Source organism: Caretta caretta, chromosome 4 (genome assembly GCF_965140235.1).
Source record: "Caretta caretta isolate rCarCar2 chromosome 4, rCarCar1.hap1, whole genome shotgun sequence".
Classification (NCBI taxonomy): Eukaryota; Metazoa; Chordata; order Testudines; family Cheloniidae; genus Caretta; species Caretta caretta.
Genome location: NC_134209.1, coordinates 40830779 through 40845745, shown reverse-complemented (window position 1 = coordinate 40845745; position 14967 = coordinate 40830779). Strand labels below are relative to the sequence as shown.

Genomic DNA, 14967 nt, shown 5'->3' with positions numbered 1-14967 from the left:
AGGTGGTGACTCAGCAATGCCCACCAGACATGCCTGGACTTGTGTTCTCCAAGCACATGAACTAAGGGTATAAAACAGAACACAGGGGCCTCATGCTTGGCCTTTTCTCCTCCCCCCACCTATGCTGCAAGCAACAAGGGCACTCAGAAGACTGATGGTTTCAACAGAGGAGATTGCCCAGGTTTAAGGGAGAAACCTGTATATTAAGGACTGTAAGATCCAGTGGGGTGAGAACATTGCTTGATCTAAATACTGTCTAGTACAGGAGTTCTCAAACTTCACTGCACCATACCCCCCTTCTGACAAAAATTACTACATAACCCCGGGAGGGGGGACCGAAGCCTGAGCCCGCCTGAGCAGCACTGCCCTGGGCAGAAATGGAAGGGGTCAAAGCTGAAGCCCAAGGAAGGGCTTCAGCCCCAGGCAGGGGGCCTGTAACCTGAGTCTCAATGCACAGGGCTGAAACCCTCAGGCTTTGACTTCAGCCTCAGGCGGTGGGGCTCGGGCTTTGGCTTCAGCTCAGGGGCCCAGCAAGTCTAAGCCAGCCCTGGTGACCCCATTAAAATGGGGTTGTGACACACAGTTGAGAATCGCTGGTCTAGTGTGATAAGGTCTCTCTCTCTCTCTCTCTATATATATATATATAAAAATTTGGTAACCATTCTGCCTTTTTGCCTATCACTCTTTTGTAATCAATAAACTTGTTTTACTGTTTATTTTTACCAGTGAGTTTGCCCGAAGTGTGTGGTTAATCTGCGCAGGTTTACAAAGTATATCCACTTTCCATTGATGAAGTGGTGAACCAATTAATAAACTTGCATTGCTCAAGAAAGGGTCTTGAGCAGTGCAAGATGGTATATTCCTGAGGAACAAGGCTGGGAACTGGGTGGATTTGGCTGGTGTCTTTCTCTGTGTGATTCATAAGTGGTTTTGAGAGCATTCATGCAATCTAGATGGGTGTGGGGCTCCACATGCAGTTGTGCTGAGTGATAACAGGGCCTGGGGGGGTTTGCTGCGTGTCACTAGCAAAAGCATTGTGAGAGACAGCCCAGGCTGGAGAGTTAAGAGGGCACAGCAGTCCCACAGTTCAAGGCTGCACCCGAGGAATCCCGTCACAGGGGTATATTATAGAACTCTGTAAAATCATGAATGGTGTGGAGAAAGTGCATAAGGAAATATTATTTTCCCCTTCATGTAATACAAGGACCAGGGGCCTCCCAATGAAATTAATAGGCAGCAGGTTTAAAACAAACACAAGGAAGTACTTCTTCACACAATGTGCAATTTGTGGAACTCATTGCCAGGGGATGCCAGAGGTATAACTGGTTTCTAAAAAGAATTAGATAAGTTCATTGAGAATAGGTCCATCAATGGTTATTAGCCAATATTGTCAGGGATGCAACCCCATGTTCTGGGTGTATCTTAAACCTCTGACTGCCAGGAGGTGGGACTGGATAATGGATGGATCACTCGATAAACTGTCCTGTTCATTCCTTCTGAAGTATCTGGTGCCGGCCACTGTCAGAAGACAGGATACTCGACTAGATGGACCATTGGTCGGACTCAGTATGACCATAATTATATTCTTGTACCAATAAAGTCAGTGGGATTATTCCCTCATTTAAATTTTCTTAGCTAGCTCCAAAACAGGTGTTAGTGAAGCCGGTATTAGTGAAGTTAATGGAACTACGCTGATTTGCACTAGTTCTGGCCCACTGTGTTTGTCAAGCCTCTCAGTGACTGAAGTCATGCAGCTTGCAGAACATTCAGACAGTTTCAGAGTGCAATATTTTAGATTTTAAACAGTTAGACCATTAGATTTTTCCCCATGTTCAGCCTAAACTTTCTTGTACTCAACTGTATCAGGAGTAATTAGTTAGACTATCCTTCTTAACCCACCCTAAATAATATTTCTTTTGTGGCTTCAAACTTTAAGTATTTAATAGTTATGTTTTCCCCTTAGCTGCATTTAGCAAAGCAATACCTATTTGACTCTAGTTTCTCCAATACCCATTTAACTCTAGTTTCTGCAGTCCTTTTGTGACATTGCACCCCATAATGCTTTATAGCAATATGCTTATGAATGTAAATATGACATAACTGGAATATGTTTTATGCTAGATATGCCATGTAAAATCTCTCTGCAGAGGTTATGATCTACTGAATATATTCATCCTATTTGTATGCATGTATCATTTTTGTATTTGAAGTTATGAATATTGGCTATATATTTCTTTGATTCTAAGTAGCCTCAGTGAAGCATTTGGTCAGCTTCTTAAGAAAGGACTATTCTCAGTAAGTGCCCCGTCAAGAAACACTTAACTGACAATGGACTTTGGAAGATGCCAATCCACATCTGAGCTTTCCTGGGAACGTTCAAACTAACAATGTAAACAATGGCGTCGGCCTGCAAAAAGCTGAATCATTCATAGACATGTGACTTGCCTAGGTGGCTAGAGACCACATCTTGTGGCTGTGATGTTGCACAAGAGAGAGGATATAAAAGGTCCTGAAAGCCCCTCCATTTTGTCTTCAGCTAGCTCAAAAGATAACCTCAGCAGCTCCAAAGAGATACCTGAAAGAAACTGGAACAAAGGACAGTAACTACTGGGGTGTCAGTGATTGCTGGACCCAGTCTAGGAGGAAGTCTAGTCTGCAAAAGAAGCTTACTGGAACATCTCTGAGAGTGAGATTTACCTGCATTTAGTTTCCTACTGTATTAGGCTTAGACTTGCATGTTTTTATTTTTCTTGGTAAATTACTTTGTTCTGACTGTTATTACTTGGAACCACTTAAATCCTACTTTTTATATTTAACAAAATCACTTTTTACTTATTTAATTAACCCAGAGCAAGTATTAATACCTGGGGGAGCAAACAGCTGTGTATCTCTCTCAATCAGTGTTATAGAGGACAAACAATTTATGAGTTTACCCTATATAAGCTTTATACAGAGTAAAACGCATGTATTTGGGGTTTGGATCCCATTGGGAACTGGGTATCTGGGTTGGAGACAGGAGCACTTCTTAAGCTGTTTTCGGTTAAGCCTGCAGCTTTTGGGGGACGTGGTTCAGACCTGGGTGTGGGTTTGTAGCAGGCTAGTGTGTCTGACACAACCACACAGGGTACTGAAGTCCCAAGCTGGCAGGGAAAATGGGCTCAGAAGTAGTCTCAGCACATCAGGTGGCAGTCCCAAGGGGGTTTCTGTGACCCAACCCGTCACACTTTTAAATAATTTTTCTTTGGCTTCTTCAAATCCTTTTCAGTTTACTGACCTCTTCCTTGACCCGAGCAAACCAGAATTGCATACATTCTCTTGTTGGCTGTATGTGCTTGGTAAAAATTATTCATCATGAAAGACAAGTTTCTGTAAGACAGACTTTAGAGTGCATTAAATAAATATAAATTTTATTAAAAACACCCACATCTCAGCGTTATCAGGAATGATATAATAATAAACAGCTTTAAAATAACCTGCATTCATTACATTACAATACTTACAGTATTTATAACCATCCTCAGATTTTTATAGACTTACCAAACATTTCATGAAAATGAGTGAAACTAAAGTTTAAAAAAAAAAAAAGTAGAACATAAGCATGGAAAACACACACAGAAGTTCATTATCTTAGTGTCAAACTGCTAAAGTTTCCTACACAAGTTAACCACTAGCTTTAGAAGTGAACTTTACACCACTGTGCATCAATCAAGATGAAAAATTCATTCAAGTAAAGTTGACACCACTCAGAAGCATCTTCAAGTATGGCTATAGTCAACCTGATAATCCTATACACGCAATTTTATGTCTGCTTTTTCATTCATTCTGAGGCAGGGTTCTGTACACCTAAATTACAGTTCAGGTATTTACAATACATAATTGAATCCCCAACTAAGCTTCCTGCTATTGTTTGCCAGCAGTTTGGCAAATGACAGTGAATGGTATATTAACCAAACATCAACTATGGATGGCATGATGGATATGATTCAAATAAAAAAAATCAAGAGATTAAATTTAATGATTTAATTAACCTAATACATAAGGAAATTATAGTTAAGGTTTTAAAAACTTAAAACTCCTGTTTCAATGAAAACAAACTTTTTTTAAAAAATTTTGTATTTATAGTGGTTAAAGCCACATATTAAGAATTTCAAAAATTGCCAGAATATAAATATTTGACCAATAAAACCAAAAGGCCTCCTTTTATTGAATAGAGTTAGTTTGTAATTCTGCTAGACAACATGTGTTTAGATCAATCTTACAGTATATTGCACAACAAATATCTAAGTGATGGAGGTTTGCTTGTTTAGGGAAGCCCCCATGCAGACTGTACCTTTTTTAAAAAAATTATTTTATTCATTACAGTATCCCAGAAGCCTTGTTTAGAGAGCGATTTGAAACACTCTAGCAAACGGTCACTTGCCAAACCTCTGCCTTACAATTTTCCCTTTAATTAGCTCAGTGCATTCTACTTTCTTTGTTTGAAATAGGCAAAACAAGTCTAAAACTTTTAAACACTTTCATTACAATAAAAAGAGCTAACAAATTTACAAAATTAGTTTGTTACATCAATACATATACAAGTAAAAGTAGAAGAGGGATTCAAAAGAGAAGAGTTAAATCCCTGAAAAAAATAAAAAAAACCCACAAGAATAATATATTTATTAACCTACAACAGCTTACATACACACAGGTGACATATTGGCATAAGGAGAACAGGAGCTGAAATATCCCTGAATTTTTAGGAAAAAAAAAAAAAAAGCTTGAAGTTCAAGTTATACTTGCTAAAATATCAAGTACTGAGAAAAAAGGTATTTTTTTCAAAGGCTAGGGGAGGTGGGGGAGGTGGTATACAATATTATAAACTTTCACTCTCAGTTCAATATCCTATTGCCAAACTAGTGTTGAGGTATATGACAAGTAGGAACATCACTCAAATCTTTTAATGTATTTTTAGCTCACATTATGATATATTTGTAGCAGGCTGAGTAGCACCATGATGTGAATTCAGCTTCAAACCCAAATATATATCTGTGTGTGTGTGTGTATACATATATATATATACACACAAATTTTTACAGTACTAAAATACTAAAGCATTGCATTAAAAAAGGTTTTGTTTACAATTTAATTTACTATACAACTTTTGCTTTTTTTTATAGAAATTAATGATTTAAAACCACCACAGCAAGCCAGCTGCCTTTTCCCCTCCATTTAATCAATGGAATCACACAGAACTAACCCTTCTTCATTAATTTTATGTAGGCATCAGTCTGCTCAATCTTCCTGGAAAAGAGGACACTTGCACTGAGAAATGACATACACCACAATTTACATAATTATCAACACAAAAACAATCTGCCATTCAATTATCTGAAGAAGCATACAGATCTTTTAGAAATAGCAGAAACCTTAGCTAACTAGTTGTAGAATCTGTCACATGCTGCCAATTATTACCTGTGGTTACTATAAAATTCTCTCCTTAAAACTGTACTCATTTGAGCAATAAACTTGTCATAATAATTGTAAAAAACTGTTACAATATAGCTGTGAGAGATGAGCACCAGTAAAATATGTGTTGTGTACTAAAGTATTCCCTCTTGTATCCAGTAAACCCCATTTCTACTGTAACTGACTTATTAAAAATGGATATGTAGCCCACCAGCAGATGTATGGCTAAAGCCAAAAGTATTTAAAAGCTTTTTAAAAAAAAATTCTTTGCATTTTAAAATCAAAGTAAACGTTCTTTCTTTCTTTTAACGTCTTAGTACCTTAGCACTGTTCAAGTTGCCAAGCTTAGGTAGACAAAGTGCTTCTGAAACACTATTTAAAAAAAATATCTCTCTCTATATATATTATTGTCCCTTAACCAGGACTTGACTGGATGAGCAAAATCCAGAGGTCTTTAATTCCCATAGGTTAAAAAGTAAGCGTGTTTTAGTAACAGGCAAATTTGATACAAACATGAACGAAAAGGTCCCCCCTGTTGTTCAAGGATATTTGAATACACCATTAACATTTTAAACTATTATAAAGGCATTAACTGTTCAACGGTTATAATAAAGACACCATTTTCTTAGATAGCACCATGTTTTAGAATATCCAAACAAATTCAGTGTTTTGCTGTCTATTCATTATGTTCTATATGTATCTATTTTGTTAAATAAAATCAAGAGACTATTAAGATTACAGTAAAAACTGCATGTTAAAAAGCCATAATTCCAGTATTTCAGTACATCATAGATTCAGCACCAGATGGTATTTTAAGATTCCTTCTGTTGTAATACTACAGTATTTTAATTTTTTGCTCCTGTTCCATGACTATGCAAAGTCGATATTATTAAAAGTGGTCACAGATGTGCAAAACTAAGGAAAAAAGTTACATTTGCAGATTCTCTCTTCCAATAATGGAGCCAGTGTTTTTTAATGTAAATTGTGAAACACTTTTTTTTTTTTTTTTTTTTGCATAGGATGCTTTGGTCTTGTTTCCACATGCCATCTGTGACCACTTACAAGTCAGTGGAAAATAAGTGCGGTGGTAAGATTACCTCTTTTTGCTGGTGTGCCGAGGTTTTTCCACTGACAAGTCTAATGAAAATACTGTTTCTTTCCCTGCCCACCCCTCCCTGCAACCTAAATGAGAACTATTCTATTGACAACTTGTTTTTTAAAATGAGGTAACCAACAAAGGTGTGAAGTTATATATATCTGTTGTAAGGCCCTGTAACCCGTGTAAAGGCATATGGAGATGTAGTTACTGTGGAGTTTGTGGTGACTGACATAGTCCTTTGTGCAAGAGACTTGACAAAGCGCACGTATGTTGGTTCTGAGGGTTCGTGTGATTCAGTAGGCTCCCGCTTTGATTTTTTGCCATAAGATTTTTGAGGCACGTAATCAGGACCATATTTTTCACACTCCTCTTCTTTTTCTCTTGCCTTCTCAGCCATCTTTGCCTCCCACAGAGCCAGACCGTGTTTTGGCTCATTCATACTCTTATGTTGATAGAAGACAAGTGATATCCTGGTGGGATGGTTCCTGTTGGGATTTTTCAAGGGGGTCGTTGCATGGAGCTCACGTTTTGCACATTCAATGAGAATTGACCCATGAGATGGGGCAACTGCCACTCCTCCAATATCTGCATCCAGAAAGCTGTGCTCGCTATCTGACCAGACATCATCGGGATCCTCTGCTTTTTCTGCATTCAGACTATCAGTTTTATTTAAACCATGTTGGGGAGTAGTCCTATCGTGGTTAAGACCTGGAAGCATATTAGACAACCCATTAGCTGTGTGTGAAGTCATTTCACTATCCTTATTTTGGAGATGTAGTGAATGAGGAGGACCACTGAATATACTTGAAGCTGAGTGGTAATCATGTGCTAGATGTGAAGGTGGATGTAGGGGATGTTCACCATTTTTATTCATGGAAGTATAGTCCACACTTGGATTACTAAAATTAGATTTTAATCTTGAGGCAACATCCATAAAGTGGCTGTCAGCCTCAAGGGTGGAGTAAGGGGAAAAAGACCCTGCGTGGTGTACATTTGGTCTATTGGTGCAATTATTGAAGGAGTCTACCTGCATATTTTGGTTTCCATAATTCAAGTACTTGGGACCAAAACTCTGGTTATTCCCAAGTCTATGCTGGTATAGTGTATGAATGGGTGGCAGACTTAGTTTAGACAAAGGGTCTTGACTCTGACACCTATATAAGTCCAAGTGTTGAGGTTGTGAAGGGTAGGAACCCAAGTAAGAGGGGAGGTTGTCCATAGGCATGTTTCCATTGCATTGGTAAGGTGGATATTGGTTATTGTGACTTAATGATCCTGAATAAGGGTTCATAGGATTGGAAGAATTCAAATAAGACCCTGAAGGCTGTGATGAGGTTCTGTAAAGGTTCATGGGGTTGGACCCTCCATAGAGATCTGAAGTGTACGAAGAGCTTGGATGAGCATTGGCTGGATTAGGGAGCCTCATGTAAAGATTGGCAGGACCTGAACCAGAGTAAGAGTTGACAGAGTGTGACTGAGGGCTGTTAGCGAGCGCACGCTGTTGCTGCTGTTGTAGCATGGCTGGTCCTGAAAGACGTAAAAGATCTGCAGACGTGAAAAGAAAAAAAAAACCACATCTTACATTGACTCTAGAGGAAAATATCAAAGCAATTTCCATTAAATTTCTCACAGATTAACAGAAAGATCCCTTTCACGCAAATCAAAAACACAGTTCCTCTCCCAGAAAGGAAAGGAGTACCTGTGGCACGTCAGAGACGAACCAATTTATTTGAGCATAAGCTTTCGTGAGCTTTCATCGGATGCAACAGTTGCTCTTACAGTTGACTAAACACTTCTACTTTTCCAAGTTTCTGGCAAGGTGATATGTGAAAACTTGGAACAAAATTCATAGTGTGACCTGTCCTAAAGAAGAGTCAAATGCATAAAATCTAAGGGCTAAATTTTCAAAGCAGCCTCTAAAAGGAACCTGCCAGATTTTAAAAGGTATTTATGGTGCGTAGTGTTGCAGATAAGTGCCTAACTCCCACTGATGTAGAGTTAACACAGAGGGCGTTAGGTACCTATCTGCATCTCTAGACACCTAAATACCTATCAATTCTATGGGCCAGAGAATCAGCGAAATATAGGGCTGGAAGGGACCTCAGGAGACAGGACTAAGTATATCTAGACCATCCCTGACATGTGTTTGTCCAACCTGTTCTTGAAAACCTCCGATGATGAGGATTCCATAACCTTTTTTGGTAACTTATTCCAGAACTTAACTACCCTTATAGTTAGAAAGATTTTCCTACCACCTCACATAAAACTCACTTGCTGCAGATTAAACAGAGAACTTCTTGTCCTACAGTCAGTAGACATGGAGAACAATTGATCACAATCTTCTTTTTTACAACCCTTAACGTATTTGAAGATTGTTATCAGATCCATCCTCAGTCATCTTCTCTCAATGCTGAATATGCTTAGTCTTTTTACCCTTTCCTCACAGGTTTTTTTTTTGCTCTTCTCTGGACTGTCTCCAATTTGTCTACATCTTTCTGAAAGTGTGGCACCCAGAACTGGATGCAGCATTCCAGCTGAGGCCTCACCAGTGCTGAGTAGAGCAGGATAATTACTTTGTATGTCTTACACAGGACACTCCTGTTAATACAGCCCAGAATATTAGCCTGTTTCGCAACTGCATCACACTGTTGACTCATACTCAATTTGTGATCCAGTATAACCTCCAGATCCTTTTCAGCAATACTATTGCCTAGCCAGTTTTTCCCCATTTTGTAGTTGTACATTTGATTTTTCTTTCCTAAGTGAAGTACTTTGCCCTTGTCTTAACTGAATTTCATCCTGTTGATTTCACACTATTTCTCCTGTTTGTCAAGGCTGTTCTGAATTCTAATCCTGTCCTCCAAGTGCTACCAACCTCTCCCTGCTTGGTGTCATCCGTACATTTTATAAGCATATTCTCCACTCCATTATCCAAGTCATTAATTAAAATATTGACAAGTACTGGACCCAGGACAGACCCCTGTGGGACCCCACTAGGTATGTCCCCCTCCAGTTTGACAGCAAACTACTGATAATTACTCTGAATATGGTATTTCAACCAATTCTGCATCCGCTGTATAGTAGTCTAACCTAGATCACATTTCCTTAGTTTGGTTATGAGAATATCACGTGGGACTGTGTCAAAAGCCTTACTAAAATCAAGGTATCATGTCTACTGCTTCCCTCCATCCACTTAGCCAGTTGCCTTGTCAAAGAAGGAAATTAGGTTGGTATGATATGATTTGTTCTTGACAAATCCATGTTGCCTATTACTTATCACCGTATTATCCTCTAGGTACTTACAAACTGATTGTTTAATAATTTGTTCTAGTATCTTTCCTGGTATCAGTTACACTGACTGGTCTATAATTCCTCAGGTCCTCTTTGTTATCCCTTTTAAAGATAGGTACTATGTTTGCCCTTCTCCAGTCCTCTTGGACCTCATCCAACCTCCATAGGTTCTCAAAGATAACTGTTAATGGTTCAGAGATTGCTTCAGCTAGTTCCTTAAGTACCGTTAGGATGAATTTCATCAGGCCAGGCTGACTTGAATATATCTAACTTACCTAAATATTCTTTAACCCGTTCTTTCCCTATTCCATCTTGCATTTCTTTCCCCGTATTAATATTAATTGAGTTAAATTTCTGGTCACAATTTACTTTTTTAGTGAAGATGGAAGCAAAATAGGCATTAAACATCTCAGCCTTCTGGATGTCTTCTGTTATTAGCCTTCCTTTAATTAGAAGACCTACACTTTCCTTTGTCTCTCTCATATTGCTAATATATTTATAGATGCTCTTCTTATTGCCTTTCATGTTCCTTGCTAGATATAACTCACATTGTGCCTTAGCCTTTCTTATTTGGCTGTACATGCTCATGCTATTCTTTTGTACTCCTTGTTAGTAATTCATCTATGTTTCCATTTTTTGAAGGATTCCTTTTTTATTTTCAGATCATTATAAAGCTCCTAATAGACATGTTGGCCTTTTACTATTCTTCCTATCTCTCCTTTACATCAGGGTAGTTTGCTGTTGCACTTTTAATATTGTCTCTCAGAGAAACTGCCGGGTCTTTTTTCCTTAGATTTTCTTTCTATAGGCCCTTATTTCCCAGTTCTCTGAGTTTGTTAAATTCAGCTTTTCTGGTGTCCATTGTCCTTATTCTGCTGCTCTTAAGTTTCCGTAGAATCATAAAATCTATCATTTAATTTTCACTCAAATTGTCTTCAACCTTCAGATTCACAACCAATTCCTCACTGTTAGTCAGAACGAAGTCTAAAATGGCTGTGCCCTTGGTTAGTTCCTCCAACTTCTGAAACCAAAAGTTATCCCAATACATTTCATTTTCTGGTTTGCTGTGTTACTTTAACTACTCAGATTTCTGTTGTTAAAAGTCCCCCATTACTACCAGGCCTTATGTTTTGGAGAGTTCCTTTATTTGTTCTAGGAATGCCTCATCCACCTCCTCCTCCTGACTTGGTGGCCTATAGTTAGGCTTGGCAGGATTCAATATAAATCAATTTATGTTGGTAAACATTGATTTCACTTGAAACATTGAAATGGATGGAAAAAAATATTGATCTGTAACAGTGGGACTGCAGTCTCCCCTGCTTGTGCCTGCAGGGATGGGATGTCACCAGCCCTGTGGCAGTGCAGCGAGCCATCTGCAGCTCCGTAGTCATGGCCTTGCTCGCTCGCTCACTCACCCACCATCCAGGAGTGTTCGAGCCATCCTCGGGCAGGAAATGTTCGTCAGTGCGCCATGGCTGGGGGCTTGTCCACCTCATTGCAGTCCTGGCTGGGGGTCTCTGTTCTGCCAGGTCAGGACTGCAGCCTCCGTCACACCTTGCTCCCCAGTGTCTTGGGCCCTTTGGTCATATAGAGAACCCCCTGCAGCCCCGATGTCTGTGCTGAGAGCCCCCTCCAGGCCCGCTGTCAGTTCTGCCCAAACCCCAGCCCCAACCCTAACTAGGGTGACCAGATGAAACGGACAAAACATCGGGACACATGGGGGAAGCAAAAACAAAAAAAACCAGCCGGAGCGGCCAAAGCCGCAATATCGGGACAAATGGCGTCCCGACCGTCAGGACATGGGACAAAGAACTAAAAATCGGGACAGTCCCAATTTTATCAGGACGTCTGGACACCCTAATCCTAACCCCCATTAATTTCCAAAAACTGTTAAAACAAAAAAATCTTAAACAAAAATTAATAGTCAAAATTAGAAAAAAAAAATCAAATTCTGCCAAGCCTATCTATAATAGACCCCTACAATGATATCACCCTTGGTTTTTATCCCCCTTTTATGTTTACTAGAGACTTTCAAATGGTCTGCCTCTCACCCCTCTTTCCGTACCTCATGGTTTTCTCAAGACTTTTTATAAACTGCCTTCACTTCTATGGTTAATTACTGTTATTAACAAGTATACTGACTAATAGAAGATTCTTGCATTTACCTGCTAACTGTTTTGCATGACCTGCAGCCTCCGAGCTGGCTTGTTTATGGCGTGCTGCTGCAGACTTATCTTTTTCAGTTTTGCTAGAGCTATTCTCCAATGAGGAAAGCTTTTCTGCTGCTGCCTTCTTGGCTTCTAACTTCTTTTGCCTGCATGTCTTAACAGGCTCTGCCAGCATCCTTACTTTGCGCCTAAACGAGCTGAGGACTTGGATGCTGCCATTCTTCTTTTTCTGTTCCTGGCCTTCAGTACTTCCAAACTCATCCACATCAGAGACTTTGTATAATGGGAGTACATGCAGCTGCTCATCTTCTGGCATTTGGCCAGTTTCACGATTGTCTTCTCTGGTTAGTGTGCACACCTGTCCGAAAGGTATGGTAGAAAAACTATCAAAAATTTGCATTACGCTGTCAACTCAGATAACTCTATAATGGCAAGTAGTTGGCCAGTAACATCAGATTGCAAGGCTCATGACGTAACAGATGTAATGCCAAATAGAGCATCCAATGTGGGGGATCAACTGAATGCAAACCCCCCGCCCCCCTTTTTTTGTGTGTGTAGAAAATTTTGGTAAGCTTTTAATTTTTTTTTTTTTTTTGCTTCTAGATTCAGCATCCAACTCTCTCTCTCTCCCGCCCCCCACCTTGGCAATATTAAGGGACACTTTATATAAAATGCCTATTTTCCTCACATTCCATATTCCGCCTGGAAGTAAGCAGAATAGCCATGTGTTCCCAAAAAATTAAGTGAATTCTTTGGCCAATGATTCCATGGTCAGGGAACTGAAATGCTAGGCTCCCTGGAACTCTACAGCCAGCAAGATTTTTTCTTAGGGTGTGACACGATAGCTAGCTACATATTGGCAATGCTGTTTAGTATAAAAAAAATCCCATGACATGACATATACTTTCAAAGACCACCCTAAAATTCCAAGGGCAGCGTAACAGTATGGCAGACTCTAGGGCCTTGTACTGGATGCAGGCTCCTTCACTGAGTCAACCACACGTTAGATGTTTGAATGCCAGATACAGATTCAAGGAACTGCTGCAGAGACATAGCAGTAGGCAGATCTTGTGAACTCCATCCAGGATATAAGAGATGATGGGGGTATCTCTCAAAAGGAATGAGAAACTGCAAGACAGAAAGATCTGCAGGAAAACCAGCCAGTCTTGGGGAGAAACCTCAGGCGGAAGTGTATATTTTGTTAATGTTGTTTTGAAGAAAGTCAAGCCCCAGGAAGGGAGTACGTTTAGACTTTGTAAAATACTTGGATGTTCTGCTCAGACCATGGTGGGAATAGCACCTGCTTACAGGCACTGATGCACTTACTTCAAATTACAGCAAGCTAGTCTCGATTTTTTTGCATATTTTCACTGACAGCATGCAGTAGATAGAAGTAAGTCATAAACTCTCCTATTCAATGAAGCCAGCTAGTCTTGCTCAGCTATTTCTTTCAGTGTCGAATTTTGGAGAGAAGCAGAGTTTTGTGGGACAAGAGCAAGGGTTTTATTTAGTACTGGCCAAAGAACAGAAATTATGTTTGAGAGGATTTTGACATTTGTTTTTATTCTGATTTGAAATTAAACATGAACATTTTGAATTTTCTGCAAAATAAATCTGAGGGGAAAAAAAATCTTTCCAGATCAAAATGCTTTGGTTAGAATATAATATGAAATAAAGTTGAAATTTATAATGTAATACAGAATTTTAAAAATTCAAAGTGAAAAGTCAAAGTGAAAAATCACAATATTTCACTCCAAAAATGTCAAAATGGGAAGTTTTAGCATCATCATAAATCCCATCCCCCTTTTTTCTCCGAAACGGAATTTTGGAAAATCTACATGATTTCACGAACTGTTTCAATTTCAAACTACATTTTCCAGTGGAAAACTGTTCCACTGAAGTTTTTCAGCCAAATCTATTTTAGATCTTTCTCTAAAGTCTGATTTAAATAAAAAATCCTGTCAGGATTGCACATTTTAGCTCCAGCTACTGAGGAACGACTCTTCTTTTAGCAGTTAGCTTTATGTGCAAACTTAATAGAAATATAGATAATGAATTAAATATGAGAAATCAGTGCTGAAACAAGGCAGCTTTATGCAGCACTGACTTACCAATGTACTCCCATTCTGCATATTGTGCAAGTCTCTGTGAGCATGAGCACAAAAATCCAGGCAGGCAGTGACCCCTGAGAATGGACGACCTTCTTTTAAACCAAGACGGCACTCTGGCGCTCTGTGTTCATACTCAATCTGGAACAGAAGTCAAGTAATCACTGAAACTTATCTGGACAGCCCATTACACGGAATTACTACTGAATACCTTACCCTCCTAATATCTTGGCAATGGCAGAGTATAGTTCTTAGAGGTGAACAATTCCAAGAAATTACTTTACGGTAATAAAAATGGGAATACAAGCTCCTCTTTCTTTTCTTGCTACTCAGTTCCACGTTGCCTTCCATTGTTCAAGCGCCATGCTTCTGCCATTATCATATTTGTGTATTTAGCTGACAGTACTTCTCCTTCAAGATTACTTTTCATTTTCCTGCCATTGTCCAGTTTCTTCAGATGATAAAATACAGTATATAGTTTGAATGTCTGGCATGTTGTTAAGTTATAAACACAGGCTCAGAAATATTGAACTACCTAGGAAGAGTGCATTTCCTTGGAAAACTGACTTTCAGTGGGCTGAATGGAGAAGAAGTCAGTGCAGAATTTGAATTGTAATTTCTTGGCACATTGACAGCCTTTCACTATATTTGATATAACACAAGCATGATGGTGCTCAAAAATAAACAACGGGTAATCAGCATAATATTTTCTATTGTGTTTTCATTACTGATTTTGTGAAATGTTCACACTGAAACCAAAAGTCACACACAATTCTTGGTTTCACATTTTATTAGAAAGTTAGAAGTTCTCAAAAACTTTGTGAAGATTCATGAACCTTTCAGGCGAACATGG

General features: G+C 39.1%; 1 protein-coding gene across 2 annotated transcripts in view; it reads right to left on the bottom strand.

Annotated features, from left to right (window-relative positions):
- Positions 1–3386: 3386 nt before the first annotated feature.
- The window catches only part of TET2 (tet methylcytosine dioxygenase 2), an 85395-nt gene continuing 73814 nt past the window's right edge, over positions 3387–14967 (bottom strand). Inside the window, exons 8-10 of one of the 2 annotated variants that reach the window (XM_048846668.2) lie at positions 14118–14255; positions 12004–12364; positions 3387–8092 (exon numbers count right to left, since the gene is read on the bottom strand). In XM_048846668.2, the coding sequence (XP_048702625.1) occupies positions 6696–8092; positions 12004–12364; positions 14118–14255 (1896 nt within the window). In that variant the 3' untranslated portion in view covers positions 3387–6695. The remainder of the gene's footprint in view (positions 8093–12003; positions 12365–14117; positions 14256–14967) is intronic. The other variant, XM_048846670.2, reaches the window with a different exon arrangement.